Here is a 15,040-nt window from a genome sequence, read left to right as displayed (position 1 = left end):
ATAATAAGCCTTATGAATCGTGACAACATCAAGCCTAATCTCCGGTTCAGGGTAGCGTTGCAATTTCCGAGCATCACACAAACGCAACACAGCTTCACCCTTGTCAATTTTGCACGTTACTCATTTGAACGCAGCAGCAGCTATTCCTGTTAACGCCTCCCGGAGGATTACTAGATCTCAAAAGATCTGGGTGGTTGTCAACTGCATTGACATAAGTTTAGCCGCCATATTGCGTGCACCGTTTACATTGATTACTGAATCACCTTTACAAGCCACTGTACCCCCAGAAAGCACTAGCTAGCAGCTAGCCGGGTAACCGACCTAGTTCATAACAGCGTTACATCACTTTGGAGATAGCGGGCCTACAGGGGCAAACGCTTAACACTTCATGCAGTAGGTTCTGTTGCATTATTAACGATAGGACACACCTGTCAAACTAAAACAAGAGAGAACGAAACTGCAGTGACTCTGCAAATTTTGTTTTTCCGAAGGGGCTGCCAAGACAAGGCTGGTTTCATCGTGCCCTGTGAGTAAAATGAGCAAGCGAATAATTTAATGTTGCCTCGTCGTTTGTTGGTGCAATGTTACAATTAAGCTAGTCACGTCAGCCTGCGTGCCCGACTGCTAGCTGCTTATTTGTTTCAAGCCTCGCAGATTAACCACTAAGCAAAACAGGCTGTCTGTCGAGCCGTGGGTGTTTGTCATTTCCACTGGCAGAAACGTCAGGTAGCTCTGGCTTGGGCCTAGCTTATGCAGCTACCAGTAACTCGTTTATGTAACCTAGCTAGCTACATTGTTTATGTTGCTATATGTTACAACCGTCAGTCAGAAGGAGGTGCTCAGTATGGCCAAATAAATAAATACATTTCAGGTGGTTACAACACGACTGCGTGCCACAGTTGTAAGCAGCACTGACGGCCACCTTCGCCAGTGAATGACCTGCTTTGCTAAGCTAACAGTGACGTTGAAGTTATGAAATGTTTAAGGCTAAATGGCCTCTCCTGTTTGCTACGGCTGTCTGTTAGCCGCCGGCTAAGCTAGCCACCCAGCTCGCCTCAGTACACCGTGTTAACTACATGTTTGTTTGTTTCTTTAGGATTTTCAGTCAAAAGAAGAGTTATGTCCTGTCCATGTACTTCGGCGGCCAGGTTGTTTCTAAACAATGCACACAGAGGTAAGAAAGGGAAAGTACACATCGTACCAACTGACTAAAGCTGCATGACATTGTGCTACTTGGTACAGTTAGAAAAGTAGGTCTCCAGCTAACCAGACCGCTGTTTGTCAGTCACGTAATGTCAACAGCAGGAGGAAAAGTTATTGAAAGTGTTAACAGCTGTAGAAAAGTTGTAGTTGTAACATCACCCAGAATTGAGTTGTACACTTGAGAAATAAATTATCGAGTAGTAACTCGTAGAGAAAAACATCAAGAAAAACAGTTATGTAGCAATAGCTAAGCTATCTTATTACTTAAACCGGACACTTCACACTTACATAATGACAAATACAAAGTGTGCCAGATCTACAGCATCTATAAACACTGTGGACTTTATTCCCCCGGTTATTAGTTATTGTCCGTGATGATATGAGGTGTGATCAACTGGAAAGAAACTAAATGCAGTCCATTATGTTGCCTTTTTAATGATCTGATGTGTTGTGAACTTACTGAAAGCACTATCCCCAGTGATACATGTGTGGCTTTAAATAACAGTTATGGTCATTGTAAATTAACTTTTGAATTTTCTTGATTAAATGATGAGTTTATTATTATTATAAGAGTATAAATGTTGTGAAAAATGTCCAAACAGTTCAACACCCAAAATTATTCTGTTTGAAATCATAAATTAGTCACACATTTACCTATTTTCTTTGTGGTATAATATGACATACAAAATGGGTAAAAATTCACATTGGAGCTGCTGGGACGCCAAGTATTTGTTATTTTTACTTGGAAAAAAGGAAGTAATTGATCATACATTAAAATACTTGCAGATTAATTATCTGTAGACTAACTAATGGATTTATCAACTGCTCATGTCAAGACCAGTTACATGACACATGGGAGCAGTTAAAACAATTTAATTAGGCGCTTGTTGCCTGATTATTATTCAGGACAATGTGATTAATAGGTAAACAATATAATTTAAAATAACATGATCATTATCATGTATTTGAAAAGTATGTTCACAAATCACAATGCTGTGAGGGATCAAAAGGAATGTTGTTGTTACAGGATTGTCCTGCTCCCGGATCCAGTTGTTTTCTCTGAGTCGTCAGGGGTCTCGGGAAACTCATTTACCTCCCCGGGTACGGGTGAGGTCGTTCTCAGAGACTGCTGTCTGCTATGCCGCTAAAGATGGGACAACAAAGGACAGTGGAAGTGATGGTGGAAAGGTAATCTCTTGGAGGATAAATCTCATTTGTGTCTCTCTTCCATGGTAGTATTACACATTACTTTGTATGTAGAAGAGACGATAGTAACTTAATATGTGCTGATGCATTTGTTTTTACACAGAAAAGCATCAGTGAGGGGAAGAGACTCTCCGGCTCTGGAGGATCAGGCAAGGGTGGAAGCCAACTCCGCTGCCCTAAATGTGGAGATCCTTGCACACATGTAGAGACCTTTGTATGTAAGTACACTTGTTAATATTTGACAACGATTTACCAAGACATATGATCTGATGTGAGATGCAAATTAACTGTAGACACTTAAACTCAAGAGGAGTAGATGTAAAGGAACATGGCATTGAGGGATTTGAGGGAACACATCTGTCACAGATGTTTTGTTGAGTATAAAAGTACTCACTAAAAGAACAAAAGAATAAGCAGAAGATGGGTTGGGAGAAATTGTCTCCGAAATATTTAAACAAGGCAACATACGATGAATAAGTAGCGTTTTGAGTTCTAGGAGAAACGTGGTTGACATTTTTGAATAACATGGATTAGGAGGTGAAAAAAAGTGCAAGGGTGTGTGTATTGGCTTAACAGAAAAGAAACCAAGAGAAAGTACAGTATAGTGCCTCAGAAGATAAAAAAGACCGGATTATTAATATACACGATTCTGTGTCGAAATGTGTGTTTCTCTTCCTTTCTTTCTTTTTAAATTTTTTTTTATGCAAAGCAACAAACCAATTTTCACATTGTCACTGTGTACAAACTGTGGTGGTGAACTGAAATAAACACACAGCACATATGCAGTACACCACAAACAACCACCAAAAGTAATTTCCTGGCACAGTTTGTCAAAATAAAGGCTTGCAGGTAAAAACACCAAGGGATTTGTTTATTGTTGTCCAAAGAGCATTCTCTGCAACATTTCATCATCAACTGTGTGAGTTTATAAGCTGCTGCTTGCCTCAACTAAGAGGTGATGTTTGGAGTGGTAGATGGTGTAAGAAATCAGATGGAGGTTTGCTTCATGATTTGTTTTATAACTGTCTGAAATTGTAAGACATTGTAAAGTGTGTCTCAATGATTGGTCAGGATATGTCTACTAGTGTCCATGTGTCAGCTCAACCACTTTAAATGAGTCACAAGTGTCCACCCTCATTGGAATTGAAATCACCCTCTCCTCCATTTTCACGTTAGCCTCCTATTATTTTTCATATTATATACGTGCTCTTACATTGTCTGGAATAAACGTTCCGGGTTAAGAGGAGGTTTATACTGTTTATAGTAATGTCAGTCATGTTCTTATACAGCCCACAGAGACAAGGTGGAAGTTGGTTTAATATTTAAATCTAAAAAGTAAATTTTTACACAGAGTGCTGTCAATACAGAAAACTGGAAGACCAAGCAGAACATTATCAAGCAGTGAAAGTAAAGTCTGTATCTGTCTGTAATGGGAAGACAATCTTTGGTTTGTCTTAGTTTTGTTTTTGCCTCCATGATGCAAGCAAGCAGCAATGTGCTGCCGACTCACAGTGACCAAGTCATCTGTCACTGATAGTGCAGCCTGGTCATAGACTGCTAGATGTCACAGTGAAGTGCATTGTAAAGAGAGAAATTCATTTAAATATTTTGAAGGCAAATGTATCAAAGATCATGCTTAGCAGCATGTGTTCCAGCAGTTTGTTTTTCACACTTATCCTGTTGCATAATGCAGATTAATCAGCAAGTTTCCAAAGGTCAGGACCGCAGACAATTTTGTTGGCCATCTCAGCACAAAGGAAAAAAAAGTTATTTTTGGTTTGAGTCACAGTCAGCTCAATAATGCAGCCTTGAAAATGCATTAAACTGTAAATATCTGTTTCTTTTATCCCGGTTGAGAAATGTTTCAGTATTAAATATGTCGCGTTTTGTTCTTTTGTAGCATCAACACGATTTGTCAAATGTGAGAAATGCCATCACTTTTTCGTGGTTCTGTCTGAAACGGACTCTAAGAAGGGGCTAAACAAAGAGCCAGAATCTGCTGCGGAGGCAGTGAAACTGGCATTTGCACAGAAACCACCCCCTCCTCCTAAGAAGGTGAGAAATTGAAGCAGGAAGTGAAAATATGATTTTAAAGCACATTTGTTATAGTGTTACATATCCTGCTCTAATGGTCATTCTGTTCTATGTTCATGAATTATGAATCCCGTTTTCCCCCAGATATATGCTTACCTCGACAAGTATGTTGTTGGCCAGTCGTATGCAAAAAAGGTGTTAGCAGTCGCTGTGTACAATCACTACAAGCGCATCTACAACAACATCCCAGCTGGGAGTCGGCAGCAGTTGGAGGTGGAGAAACAGCCCTCCCTAACACCTCGTGGTCAGTATCACTGTCGTCTCCAGGTGTTGCTTTAATCTGCTGCTTATTGGTGTAACTCCCTTCCCTCTAATGTCTCTGGTTTGTATTAGACTCATTCAAAACAGTTGCTATGTACATAATGTAATGTTTTAATTTGGTTTCCACTGATCACTAACATTAGTCAATTCTCTGTTGCTTTTCCATCCTTAAAGCAGAGCATCAGTGTGGCCTCAAAGGTGGTAAATACTGTCGTGCATAAGAGAGAACATTGCAAAGTTTTATGAAACGCCAAAATATTTTCTTGTGTGAGCCTAAAAGCTCCTGAGATAAAGATAAAGAAAAAGAAAGGTTCTTTTGACTTTGACAGAAGGTCCATGTTCTCTATCTTCTGTGTCTGGACAAAATGTGTTCTGATCAAATATATATAGTGCTAAACTTTGACCTACTTTCGGGTGCAGTTCTTGTTTTCATTCCATACTAGACAGCAGAGACAGACAGGAAATTCAGGAAGGGGGGTGGGGGGTGCATGCAACAGGGCAGAGGGATTATATAAGACAACTAATGGGTTTGGAATATGATGGGATTGATCAAAAACTATTTCAAAATGAATCTTAAAAAAAGGAAGTAAAGTAAGTGTAAGCATTACAACTGACAGTAATGATTGGTTGACATGCAAATGCGCTTGTTGCTTTTTATGCTTTCAGAATCCTCACAAATAATTGATGAGAGCTTGCAGCTTTTAATAACTTGTTTTGAGTCAATCTGTATTATTTGGCATTTGTTCAATAATGATCGCACACAACTGTATAAATGTTTTTGCAGGACTGTAGTGATAATGTGTTAATGGTAATGATTAATGATAATATTGATTTGAGCACTTTCATCCTCTCCTTGTAGAGCTAGAGATGAGACGACGAGAGGATGAGTACAGGTTCACAAGTAAGTGATTGGTCCTCCTTACTGTGTTATCTTAACCAGAGGCTACTTAAAAAAGTCACGACACTTAAACAGCATTTTCTGTTTTTATTTTCATGAGTTGCGCAAATGCCAAAATGTACAGACTGCTGTGGCTCCTCAGTCAGAGCTTTGTTCTGTCATTTCCACTAACGAATTCATGACCAGCCCAAAGAATCAGATTATTAAAGAATTGATCAAGACACCATGTAATGCAGTTTATATTATAGGGTGGATTTATTTTTAGGCCCATGCAGAGGTTGATGTCTCTCTGGTTCCTTCATCAAAATCCAATTGGGTTGTCTTGGCGGATTATTGCAAAAAAGAAAAATATATATATTTATGATAATTGTATGAGTTGTTCAGCAAGATAATCTTCACAAATGAACTCTGTTTTTGTACATTTTTGAAGCCTAAATGCAATCACCAGTTGTAAAAAGCTAGGCTCTAAACGAATTACACTACAATTGCTTGACTTGATGTTGCCACCAAAATGAGACTGAAAAGCTATGTTGATGTTTTTTAATCTCATTTAGCCACTTGTTAGCAATCATCTTTTCAAAAACACATAAAAGCCTCAAAATTCACAGTGTCGTGTTAACTTACTAATTTTATGTCGTAGAACAAAACGGGAAAATCTGTTTAGCTTGATAAACCCAGACCTCATTTCAGGCCCCAAACCAAAAACCTCTTCACAAAATTCATTGACTTCAAGACAAGGGAACTGGTAGTACTGAAATACTATCTTGTTTCCAGGTTTTAGGACTCATTCCTGCACCGCTCTGTTTAAGGAAATACAGCTCCAGTTCTGGAGCAGTGATTATTGATTTACCATGTTTTTAAATTAGCCATAGAAACTGAAGCAATACGATTGTGCTTGTTAATGTTTGACCGAGCAGACAATATGACAAAGTAACCCAGTGACCCACATTCACATCTGTACTTCTGCTATTTTCAGTGCAGCTCTCCTCACTGAGTAACTCCACACTGGCACAGACGAGGGCACACATATTTTTAGCCTGCGCATGGAAATGTTTCTATGCACAGTTTGACACATACTTAATCAATGAATGTACTGCAAGTTGTGCAGCACTTTAAATAGAAAGCATTCCGTAGTGTTTTTATAGTGATTAGTGAAATATAGTCCCACAGCTGTGTCGTTATTTTTTGTGACCTTGCCTGCTTTGCTTGTTGCAGAACTGCTGCAGATTGCTGGGATCAGCCCTCATGGAAATGCTCTGGGAGCGTCCATGCAGCAGCAAGCGAGCCAGCAGGCGCCTCAGGAGAGGAGGGGCGGAGAGGTGCTGGACTCAACACACACTGACATTAAACTGGAGAAGAGCAACATCATACTTCTAGGTCCAACTGGCTCAGGTTAGTGTTGTTGACAAATGGAGATTTTCACAGTGACGCTCATATCATTAAAATTTACACTGCCAAATACGCGGTTTATTTGTAAATATGAATCCGTCTGGCCAAAAGAATTTTTATCATGACTTTTCATAATGTTCACAGGAAAAACATTGTTGGCACAGACGCTGGCGCGTTGTCTGGATGTTCCCTTTGCAATATGTGATTGCACCACACTAACTCAAGCTGGCTATGTGGGAGAAGACATCGAGTCGGTTATCGCCAAGCTGCTGCAAGATGCCAACTACTCTGTGGAGAAAGCACAACAAGGTGGGCAGCAGCACCAACTTTAACAGTAGTGAAGCTTCCCATGTTACAATCACACTGTATGCTTTTTTATTGAAAACAAGAATCAAATAGCAGCAACAGTTTACAACACATTCACTCTGTTGTCTTCTTCACAATATCAAGTTTTTTATTTTAATCAAATATGACATCAGATAGTCTTAAGATTGAAGCACTCACATTTTCTTTCATTTTATCCAGGCATTCTGGAATTGACACAAACACAGTACTGCTGATGAAACTAAACAAAATAATTAAAAAGATGGAGGTGATGAATTAAACAAACAAGGCAGATTTACATTTAAGGGAAAAGAAATGGCCTCTATCCTCCATCAGCCAACATACAGTTTAAAGCATTATTTTTACAGGACTATTATTAGCAGGGGATGTCATGTGATTTAGAGATTAATCCCTCTGCACAGGATACATTTTGTCCCTGATGATATGATGAAAAGATAGAAAGTTAAATGTGGAAAGATAGAGAAATGCTTCATACCGCATGTTGCCATGCATGTCATCCCTGCCATCATCTTTCGAGATTATGTTCCTCTAATGGATTTTATCTTGCATTTTCTGCAATTGCTATAAAAAGAGGCAGAAAAAAGATGTAGACCAGGCATGTCAAACTGGTCCACAGGGGGGCCGGTGTGGCTGCAGGTTTTTGTGCCAACCAACCAAGAGCACACAGTTTGACCAATCAACTGTCTGAAGACGGAGATCAGTTGATTAAATGAGTCAAGTCTGGTGTGCTGCTACTTGGTTGGAAACAAAACCTGCAGCCACACCGGCCCCCCTGTGGACCAGTTTGACATGCCTGATGTAGACAATACAAAATACCTTGCAAAAAAAAGACCCAAAGTCACAAAAATGCTGATTCTCAAAAGACTTAATTATTACATTGGTGGAATTTCTACTTAACAAGTTTCAGACAAGGCAGACACACAGGCATAGCAGATCAGACAACCCCCACAGTTAAAATTTAATAGAGTTTCCCTGGTAACAATTGTCACATGTAAATAGAGTATAAGACAGCAGGAAAACCAGTTTGATAGCAGCAAACAGCTGACTATATATACCCTTTTATGCATTAGTGGAACGGGAGTCCTGTCATGTCAATAGAACCACCTTCACAATGTTCACGACAATTTGCTCTTATATACACACTGAGATAGTTGGCCACAAAAAAAAAATTAAGTTGTTCCCAATTTAATATAAATATAAAACGGTTCCATAACATTATTGTCAGAAAATTGTGGAAAACTCTCAGTGAGGCATTAACCATGTAAGAATTAAATACCATTTACTTTTACATTAGTTACGGTATTCAGCTTAACTTGTTTCAATTTGAACATTTATATCACACTCCCAATATCCATTCCTTACATGGGAAAGAAATGTAAGAAATGGATCAGGTTGGACATGCTGAGGAAAAGGAAAGAGGCAGGAAGAGGTGAAAAAACAAAACAAAACACAGGATCAAACTGGGGTAAGCCAAAGTAAACAGTGGAATTCTTACATTGTGACTCACCATTCCCCTGCAACTGTTGAGACTGCGAGTGTTTATTCACATTTGAACCTTTTAACATGATTAAAAGTGAATGATGTGTAGTATAGTGTAAACTGAAATCTGAAGTTAACATATACACACAGTTTATTACGGTCTCATGTTATGGTGACAAGTGAAACTCAAGCTGTCTTGGCTCTGTCCACGCTTTTCTTGTGCAGGTATCGTGTTTCTGGATGAGGTTGATAAGATTGGCAGTGTGCCTGGAATCCATCAGCTGAGAGATGTAGGAGGAGAAGGAGTCCAGCAGGTCAGTATTCAACCTGAGCAGCACTAAGTAAAACTTAAATGTGACTTGTTTACGGACATTAATCTCAGACCAAAATTTAGAGAGAGTTTGGATTAGTGAACAAAGCAGCAGAGTTCCGGTGTTTTTTGTCCTTGTCTAATATTGATTGAGCTAAACTTGTGTTGGTGAGGTTCATTTTCGTCTCGTCTCTGTCAGGGTTTGCTGAAACTTTTGGAGGGTACCATCGTCAACGTTCCTGAGAAAAACTCCAGGAAACTGAGAGGAGAGACGGTGCAGGTAGACACAACAAACATTCTGTTTGTTGCATCCGGTGCCTTCAACGGACTGGACAGAATCATCAGCAGAAGAAAAAATGAAAAGGTACGTTTAAGGCCAGAGATGTACTTGCTGTTAACCATGTGTGCGTGTGCACGATTGCTGCCAAGCGTCCTCAAAAATTAACGCGACTCGGATGCGACATCCAGTATGTTTAAAAACAGCAGGGGCAGTGTGGAACCGTAGCAGACACGTGAAAGTACTGGTGGTGCTTTGCATCATCCATCTCTCGCATTGGCAGCAAAAGAGACAGGAACCCCCCATTGTCCCGACTGGCTTGTTTTAGAGGCCACCGACGTCACCGCTGTCGCATTTTTTGCCTTGATCTCAGCATAAACATGATTGTAACCTCCTCAAGTGTCACCATGTCTGTTGTTTACATCCCACACATCCAGTAGTTATATATGGCCTTAGCTCTCTTGTGTGCCCTCTAGAGGTATCCTTCAGTAACACGCATTGCTTATAGGAAAGTATATATTAAAAATGCTCATGACACGTTGCCTAACGCAAAGTTTCTCCACTTATTTGTATAGACTGTCGAAATTCAGCTGATGCTCCTGTTTGTCATCATCCCTGTCTCTTACTTGATCCTCACGTTTCATGACTCTTTAGTATCTGGGTTTTGGCACTCCCTCCAACCTGGGGAAAGGGCGCCGGGCAGCGGCAGCCGCAGACTTGGCCAACACCAGCGGTGAGACAGACACAGTGGCAGAGATCGAGGAGAAGGACAGGCTGCTAAAGCACGTGGAGGCCAGGGACCTGATTGAGTTTGGAATGATCCCGGAGTTTGTTGGTCGTCTTCCTGTGGTGGTTCCTCTGCACAGCCTGGATGAAGAGACACTAGTCCGAATTCTGACAGAGCCACGCAACGCTGTGGTGCCTCAGTACCAGGCTCTGTTCAGCATGGACAAAGTAAGAGCTCTAAAATAATGGTTACTAGCACAGTGTTAAGCCCTGTTCAGACAGGCAGCAGCAGTGTAAAACAAACGCAGTCCCCACATTCATTTGAATGAGACCACTGCGTTTACTCAGCGAGGGGTACCAGCGAGGGGCCTCCAGCTCACTTGTTGCCATAACGCAATGCAGCATCTTTTAGTGAAACACCTGCAAGTGCACATTCCTGGTGATAACTTTGTAATTTCAACTTAGTGTTTTTCATGTTTACCTTGTTTACCTTGCTTACCTTGTTTCAAAAGGAGATGTGTGATATCTTCCCAGAGCTGCAAAATCCAGTTCCCAGTATCACTGTACACTGTTTTCAGTCTCATAGATCTACTATACAGACTATTTTTTGTCTCATGGATAGCTGAGTAAAAAAAACAAAAACCTTTTTTTCTAGTGTCAGATCTGGAAAAGATCTAAAAGAACTTGATGTTTAGGATGTATTCACAGAGGTCTGTCTGCTTATACTTAAATGGCTGAAATTAATCTGCAATTTTTTTCGTTTCAGTGTGAACTCAATGTGACTCCGGATGCCTTGAGGGCCATAGCCAGGATGGCTCTGGAGAGAAAAACTGGTGCTCGTGGGCTCCGATCCATCATGGTATGTGATTTTTGCAAAGGGTGTTCAAATTAAATTGATTTTAACACAATAATGAAACATGTCCTCATTTTTCCAATAGGAAAAGCTCCTTCTAGAGCCCATGTATGAGGTGCCACACTCTGACATCATGGCTGTTGAGCTGAATAAAGAAGTTGTCCAAGGAAAATCACAACCCAGATATATCAGGTCAGTGTCTCTCTACTCACACTGGTCAGGACTAGATGTGTCTCATGGTAGAGATCACATTCCCTAAAGGTATGGTTTGTATTTGGAGGTAGGGTTTTATGAGGTACTTAATCATAGTCAGTGTGTCACACAGTAGATGCTGGCACCTTAGACTGTTTATAAAGATCCACTCATCTTCACTTCCTCCTACTGTACAAAAATGAAACCATATCAACCCAAATACAGCTGCTGCCATCTGGCAGGTAGGTGGGTGTCAACTTCCCACCCACCTACTATCATGTGCACACAAATTGTCTCACATAGCTGTGAATTATGACGTCAGACTCCTTTTTTTATAGCATCAAATAACTAATTAAATCCAAACTTATAAGAAAAATGGACACCTGATTAAATGTCAGTGTGATAAGAAGTACTTCAAATGACAGAAACCATCTTTGGGAAAAATTAATTTGATTCATACTTTAAATCATAGACTGTAAAGATGGACAGCATTACAGCTAGCTAATTTGTACACATGGTAAATCGATAAAGTGAGGCCAAAATATCTCAATCGCCCCCACGGTTGCTGGCTGCAGTATAGGCCTAAACGTCTCCATGTTAGTGAGTGGGACATGGGCCAAACTAAAGTCTCTGAAGTACATTCCCAATAAATATTTCCCAAAGATGGTTTCTGTCATTTAAGGTAGTTCTCATCATCCTGATAGATGTTTAAGTGATTTTATTTTTCTGATAAGTTTGGTGTTAATGAGTTATTTAGTTTTATAAGAGGGGGATATTGCAACATGATTTACAGGTGTGTATGCCAATCCAGGCACTCACATGGTTTAATGGCGCTTCTCACAATTGGTCAGATTGGTGTTTTAGCAGGAACTCCTCCATGGAGATGGCTACTGCACAGACTCACTTAAGCCACCTAGAAAAGTGAGTCAGTTTAAGTGTTTGCCATATTGAGAAGATTTTCACCACTTCACCTCGCTGTCAGACAGCTCTTTCTGACAGTGAACTTGAAGCCATGACTTTGCTCTCTACAAAGCCACAAGACTCCTTTGATTAAAGGGGCCATAATGTGCTCATTTTTGGTATCTTATTTTTATTTTGGGATTCTACTAGAATAGGTTTACATGCTTTAATAAATAAATGCTTCAAAAATTAATAAATAAATAAATAATAATTTTGCTGAACACAGGAGCTGATGGTCCTCCACTGCCTCCATCACTCTGTTTGTGATATTGTGTGACTTGCAGTGACCAGCAGCTCCTGTGTTCTGCCATGTGAAATTGGAGTTTTTGTCAAAGGAGTCTAGTGGCTTTGAAGAGAGCTTAGATAACGACTTTGGTCCTCATCAGCTAGAGCTGTCTGACGCCGAGGTTAGGCAGTGAAAACACTCTAAATATAGCTGATATAGCACTGATAAGGTTCTTGTTTTAGGTTACCAAAATAAATTTTGCTGCTGCCCCAGCATTACATTCACAGCCTCCAGGTGGTACTCCAGCCTGCTTCTCCAAACTAGGGCGTCCCGTCTGCCATCTGCTATAGGGAGTAGACCAACTATGGATCAGTACCTCCTTATACCCCATTTAAAAAAAACTATCCTTCTAAGCCCAGCTCCCCGAGTCTCAAATGTAGTGTAGTTTGAAACCTGAACTGGCATCTCCATCTGAATTTCAGAGCGCCAGCCAAGGAGTCTGCAGAGGAGGACTACGACTCGGGCATTGAGGAAGAAAATTGGCCTCGGCAGGCAGACGCCGCTAACAACTGAACCACGTCACTCATTTCACCCTAAGGACAGTCTCTGAAATCATTAGATCACTATATACCTTTGGATACCAACTCTGGGTTTTACAATAGCCCCTGACAAATGAGCTGTGGACACTGTAGTAGAGGTAATGAAGGCTGGTGGTTTTCACTGTAACAACCTTTGGTCCTGTGCATCAGATGTTAATTCTCTAGCGGTGCACTCGCAGGGTGGACCTTTATAAAATATTTCAATCTCTGGGGATTGTTAACATTTTTATCTATATACAGATAATGCAATTTTATTCATGAAAGGATTTGTAGCTAGTTTATTTGTTTTCTCTTTTTGTGGTGATGGTGATGTAATGGCGAGGGAAGCAAATGGAAATTATGGGATCATACTGTACACTTGAAAAGAAGCCGAGCTGAGAAAGTGTAGATGTGATGTTACCATGTCAAGTAATGCCTTATATCGTATAAGGGCATATTATTCCATGAGCACATCAATATTTTGATGTTTTCTTCTATACCACCATTGTAATAATGGTGCTCACAGTAAAACTGGGCTGTAACTGTTGAGCTGCTTCGGTAGCATTTGTACGCAGTTTGTATGACATGACCCCTGATGAAGAAGTGTAACACACCAGCACAGTAAACAGAGCAGGTGATTAAAAAATGTGACCTTTTAAACAGCCAGAATGGTTATTTTTCAGTGTTTAGCTTCCTCTTGTTGCCCCACTCTTTAGGGAATGTAACTGTTTTTACTTACAGACCTCTTTATCACAGGACAGGATCAGAGGGCCGTCTCTCAAAGCAGGATTAGCAGCTCCGCTAACAAGTGTGCTAGTGTTAATAAAGTGTCTTCTAAAGTTTTGTTTTGTACTAGATATCCTCCAACAAACAGTACATGACTGAATCATATTTTTACATTCGACATTCAAGCTTATTTGTCCTGATTAAAATCATAACCGTGCAGTTAATTTCTTCCACAGTTGGCTGGAAGTCGCTCTAATTCTGCTTTATATGACATCCGTCAGAACAGCACAGGTATTTTTGTTTTCCCCAGTGTTAAAACCTCACCATTAGTGATGTTAATACCCTATTACTAAAAGGTATCTCCATAACCCAGCCTCTACCTAAAAGCTCTCTGACTGAACTGAACCACACTGCTGTACTCTTTACAAAAGCTGTTTGTGCTAGAAATCAAGATTAAACTAGATCTGTTCCCCCTTTTGCTTTTAAGTTTCCTTTTCTTTCAGTTAAGTTTAAAAGCTGCTTTTCTGTTTTCAGATGTCTGTTACAGATCCTGTAACCCCCCCCAACATTTGTGAATCCTAAACTTATTGTGATTGTTTAAAATATATAAATAAAATGTAAATCTCTGTACAGAATTTTTAATTGTTCTTTACCTTTAACCTTATCTGCAGACCAGAGCGTACACTTGTAATTTACACTTGTAATTCAAGTGTCCAAGTCATTGTGACAAGTTGTTGTTCAGACAAGGACACAGGAAAATAATGCAAAAGACATCACAATGTTGCTCCACACTGCTACCCTGTCACCTTTCTTAATCTGCTAATCTCTGGAAAGTATTGTGCTGTTGTTTCCCAGTACCTCAGCATTCCCTAATCCCCTTTCAAGTGTAGATGGAAATTACAAAGTCGCATCCTTTTATAACTGGCTTTTGGCTAATTGGCTTTAAATATAGATGAAAAATTCTGAAATACTGAGGAGAAATCATAAAATGCCTTACATTAATAGTGTTTTCATAGGGAAAAATAAAATAATAAGAAATATTTTATTAGTGCTATTTTTAAAATAATTTTAGTGTTACTCTGCCCTTTTTGTATATGTGTTTAAATGCTCCATTGTTAGCACTGCACCGGTGCAGGTAGAGTTACAACACGCCGTCTGGCTTGTTATGGTTAATAACTCCTCAGATGATGTCAGAGGCTTAATGATGAAGAGGCTTACCATGTATGATGATGCCTATGTAAGTTATTTACTCCAAACACCTGTCGGAGAGCTGTGGACCTAAGCGAGAACACCACACAAAAGTAAGAACTAATAACA

At 39.9% G+C, this 15,040-nt stretch overlaps 1 protein-coding gene across 2 annotated transcripts; it reads left to right on the top strand.

Moving 5' to 3' along the window:
- Positions 1-269: 269 nt before the first annotated feature.
- clpxb (caseinolytic mitochondrial matrix peptidase chaperone subunit Xb) lies at positions 270-14,358 on the top strand. 2 transcript variants are annotated; one of them, XM_042496393.1, is made up of 15 exons: positions 271-526; positions 1,097-1,174; positions 2,231-2,391; positions 2,513-2,627; positions 4,310-4,464; positions 4,588-4,747; positions 5,624-5,665; positions 6,878-7,054; positions 7,196-7,360; positions 9,101-9,189; positions 9,385-9,549; positions 10,117-10,416; positions 10,955-11,047; positions 11,127-11,233; positions 12,902-14,358. In XM_042496393.1, exons 2-15 carry the CDS (start codon positions 1,120-1,122, stop codon positions 12,990-12,992), a joined length of 1,875 nt encoding a protein of 624 aa, XP_042352327.1. In that variant the 5' UTR covers positions 271-526; positions 1,097-1,119; the 3' UTR covers positions 12,993-14,358. The 2 variants fall into 2 exon arrangements, with proteins under 2 accessions (XP_042352328.1, XP_042352327.1); XM_042496394.1 differs by lacking the exon at positions 5,624-5,665 and having other exon boundaries at positions 270-526.
- The last annotated feature ends 682 nt before the right edge of the window (positions 14,359-15,040 follow it).

The sequence above is a fragment of the Plectropomus leopardus genome, chromosome 11 (assembly GCF_008729295.1).
Source record: "Plectropomus leopardus isolate mb chromosome 11, YSFRI_Pleo_2.0, whole genome shotgun sequence".
NCBI lineage: Eukaryota > Metazoa > Chordata > Actinopteri > Perciformes > Serranidae > Plectropomus > Plectropomus leopardus.
This window is presented reverse-complemented; position numbering and strand designations above follow the sequence as displayed.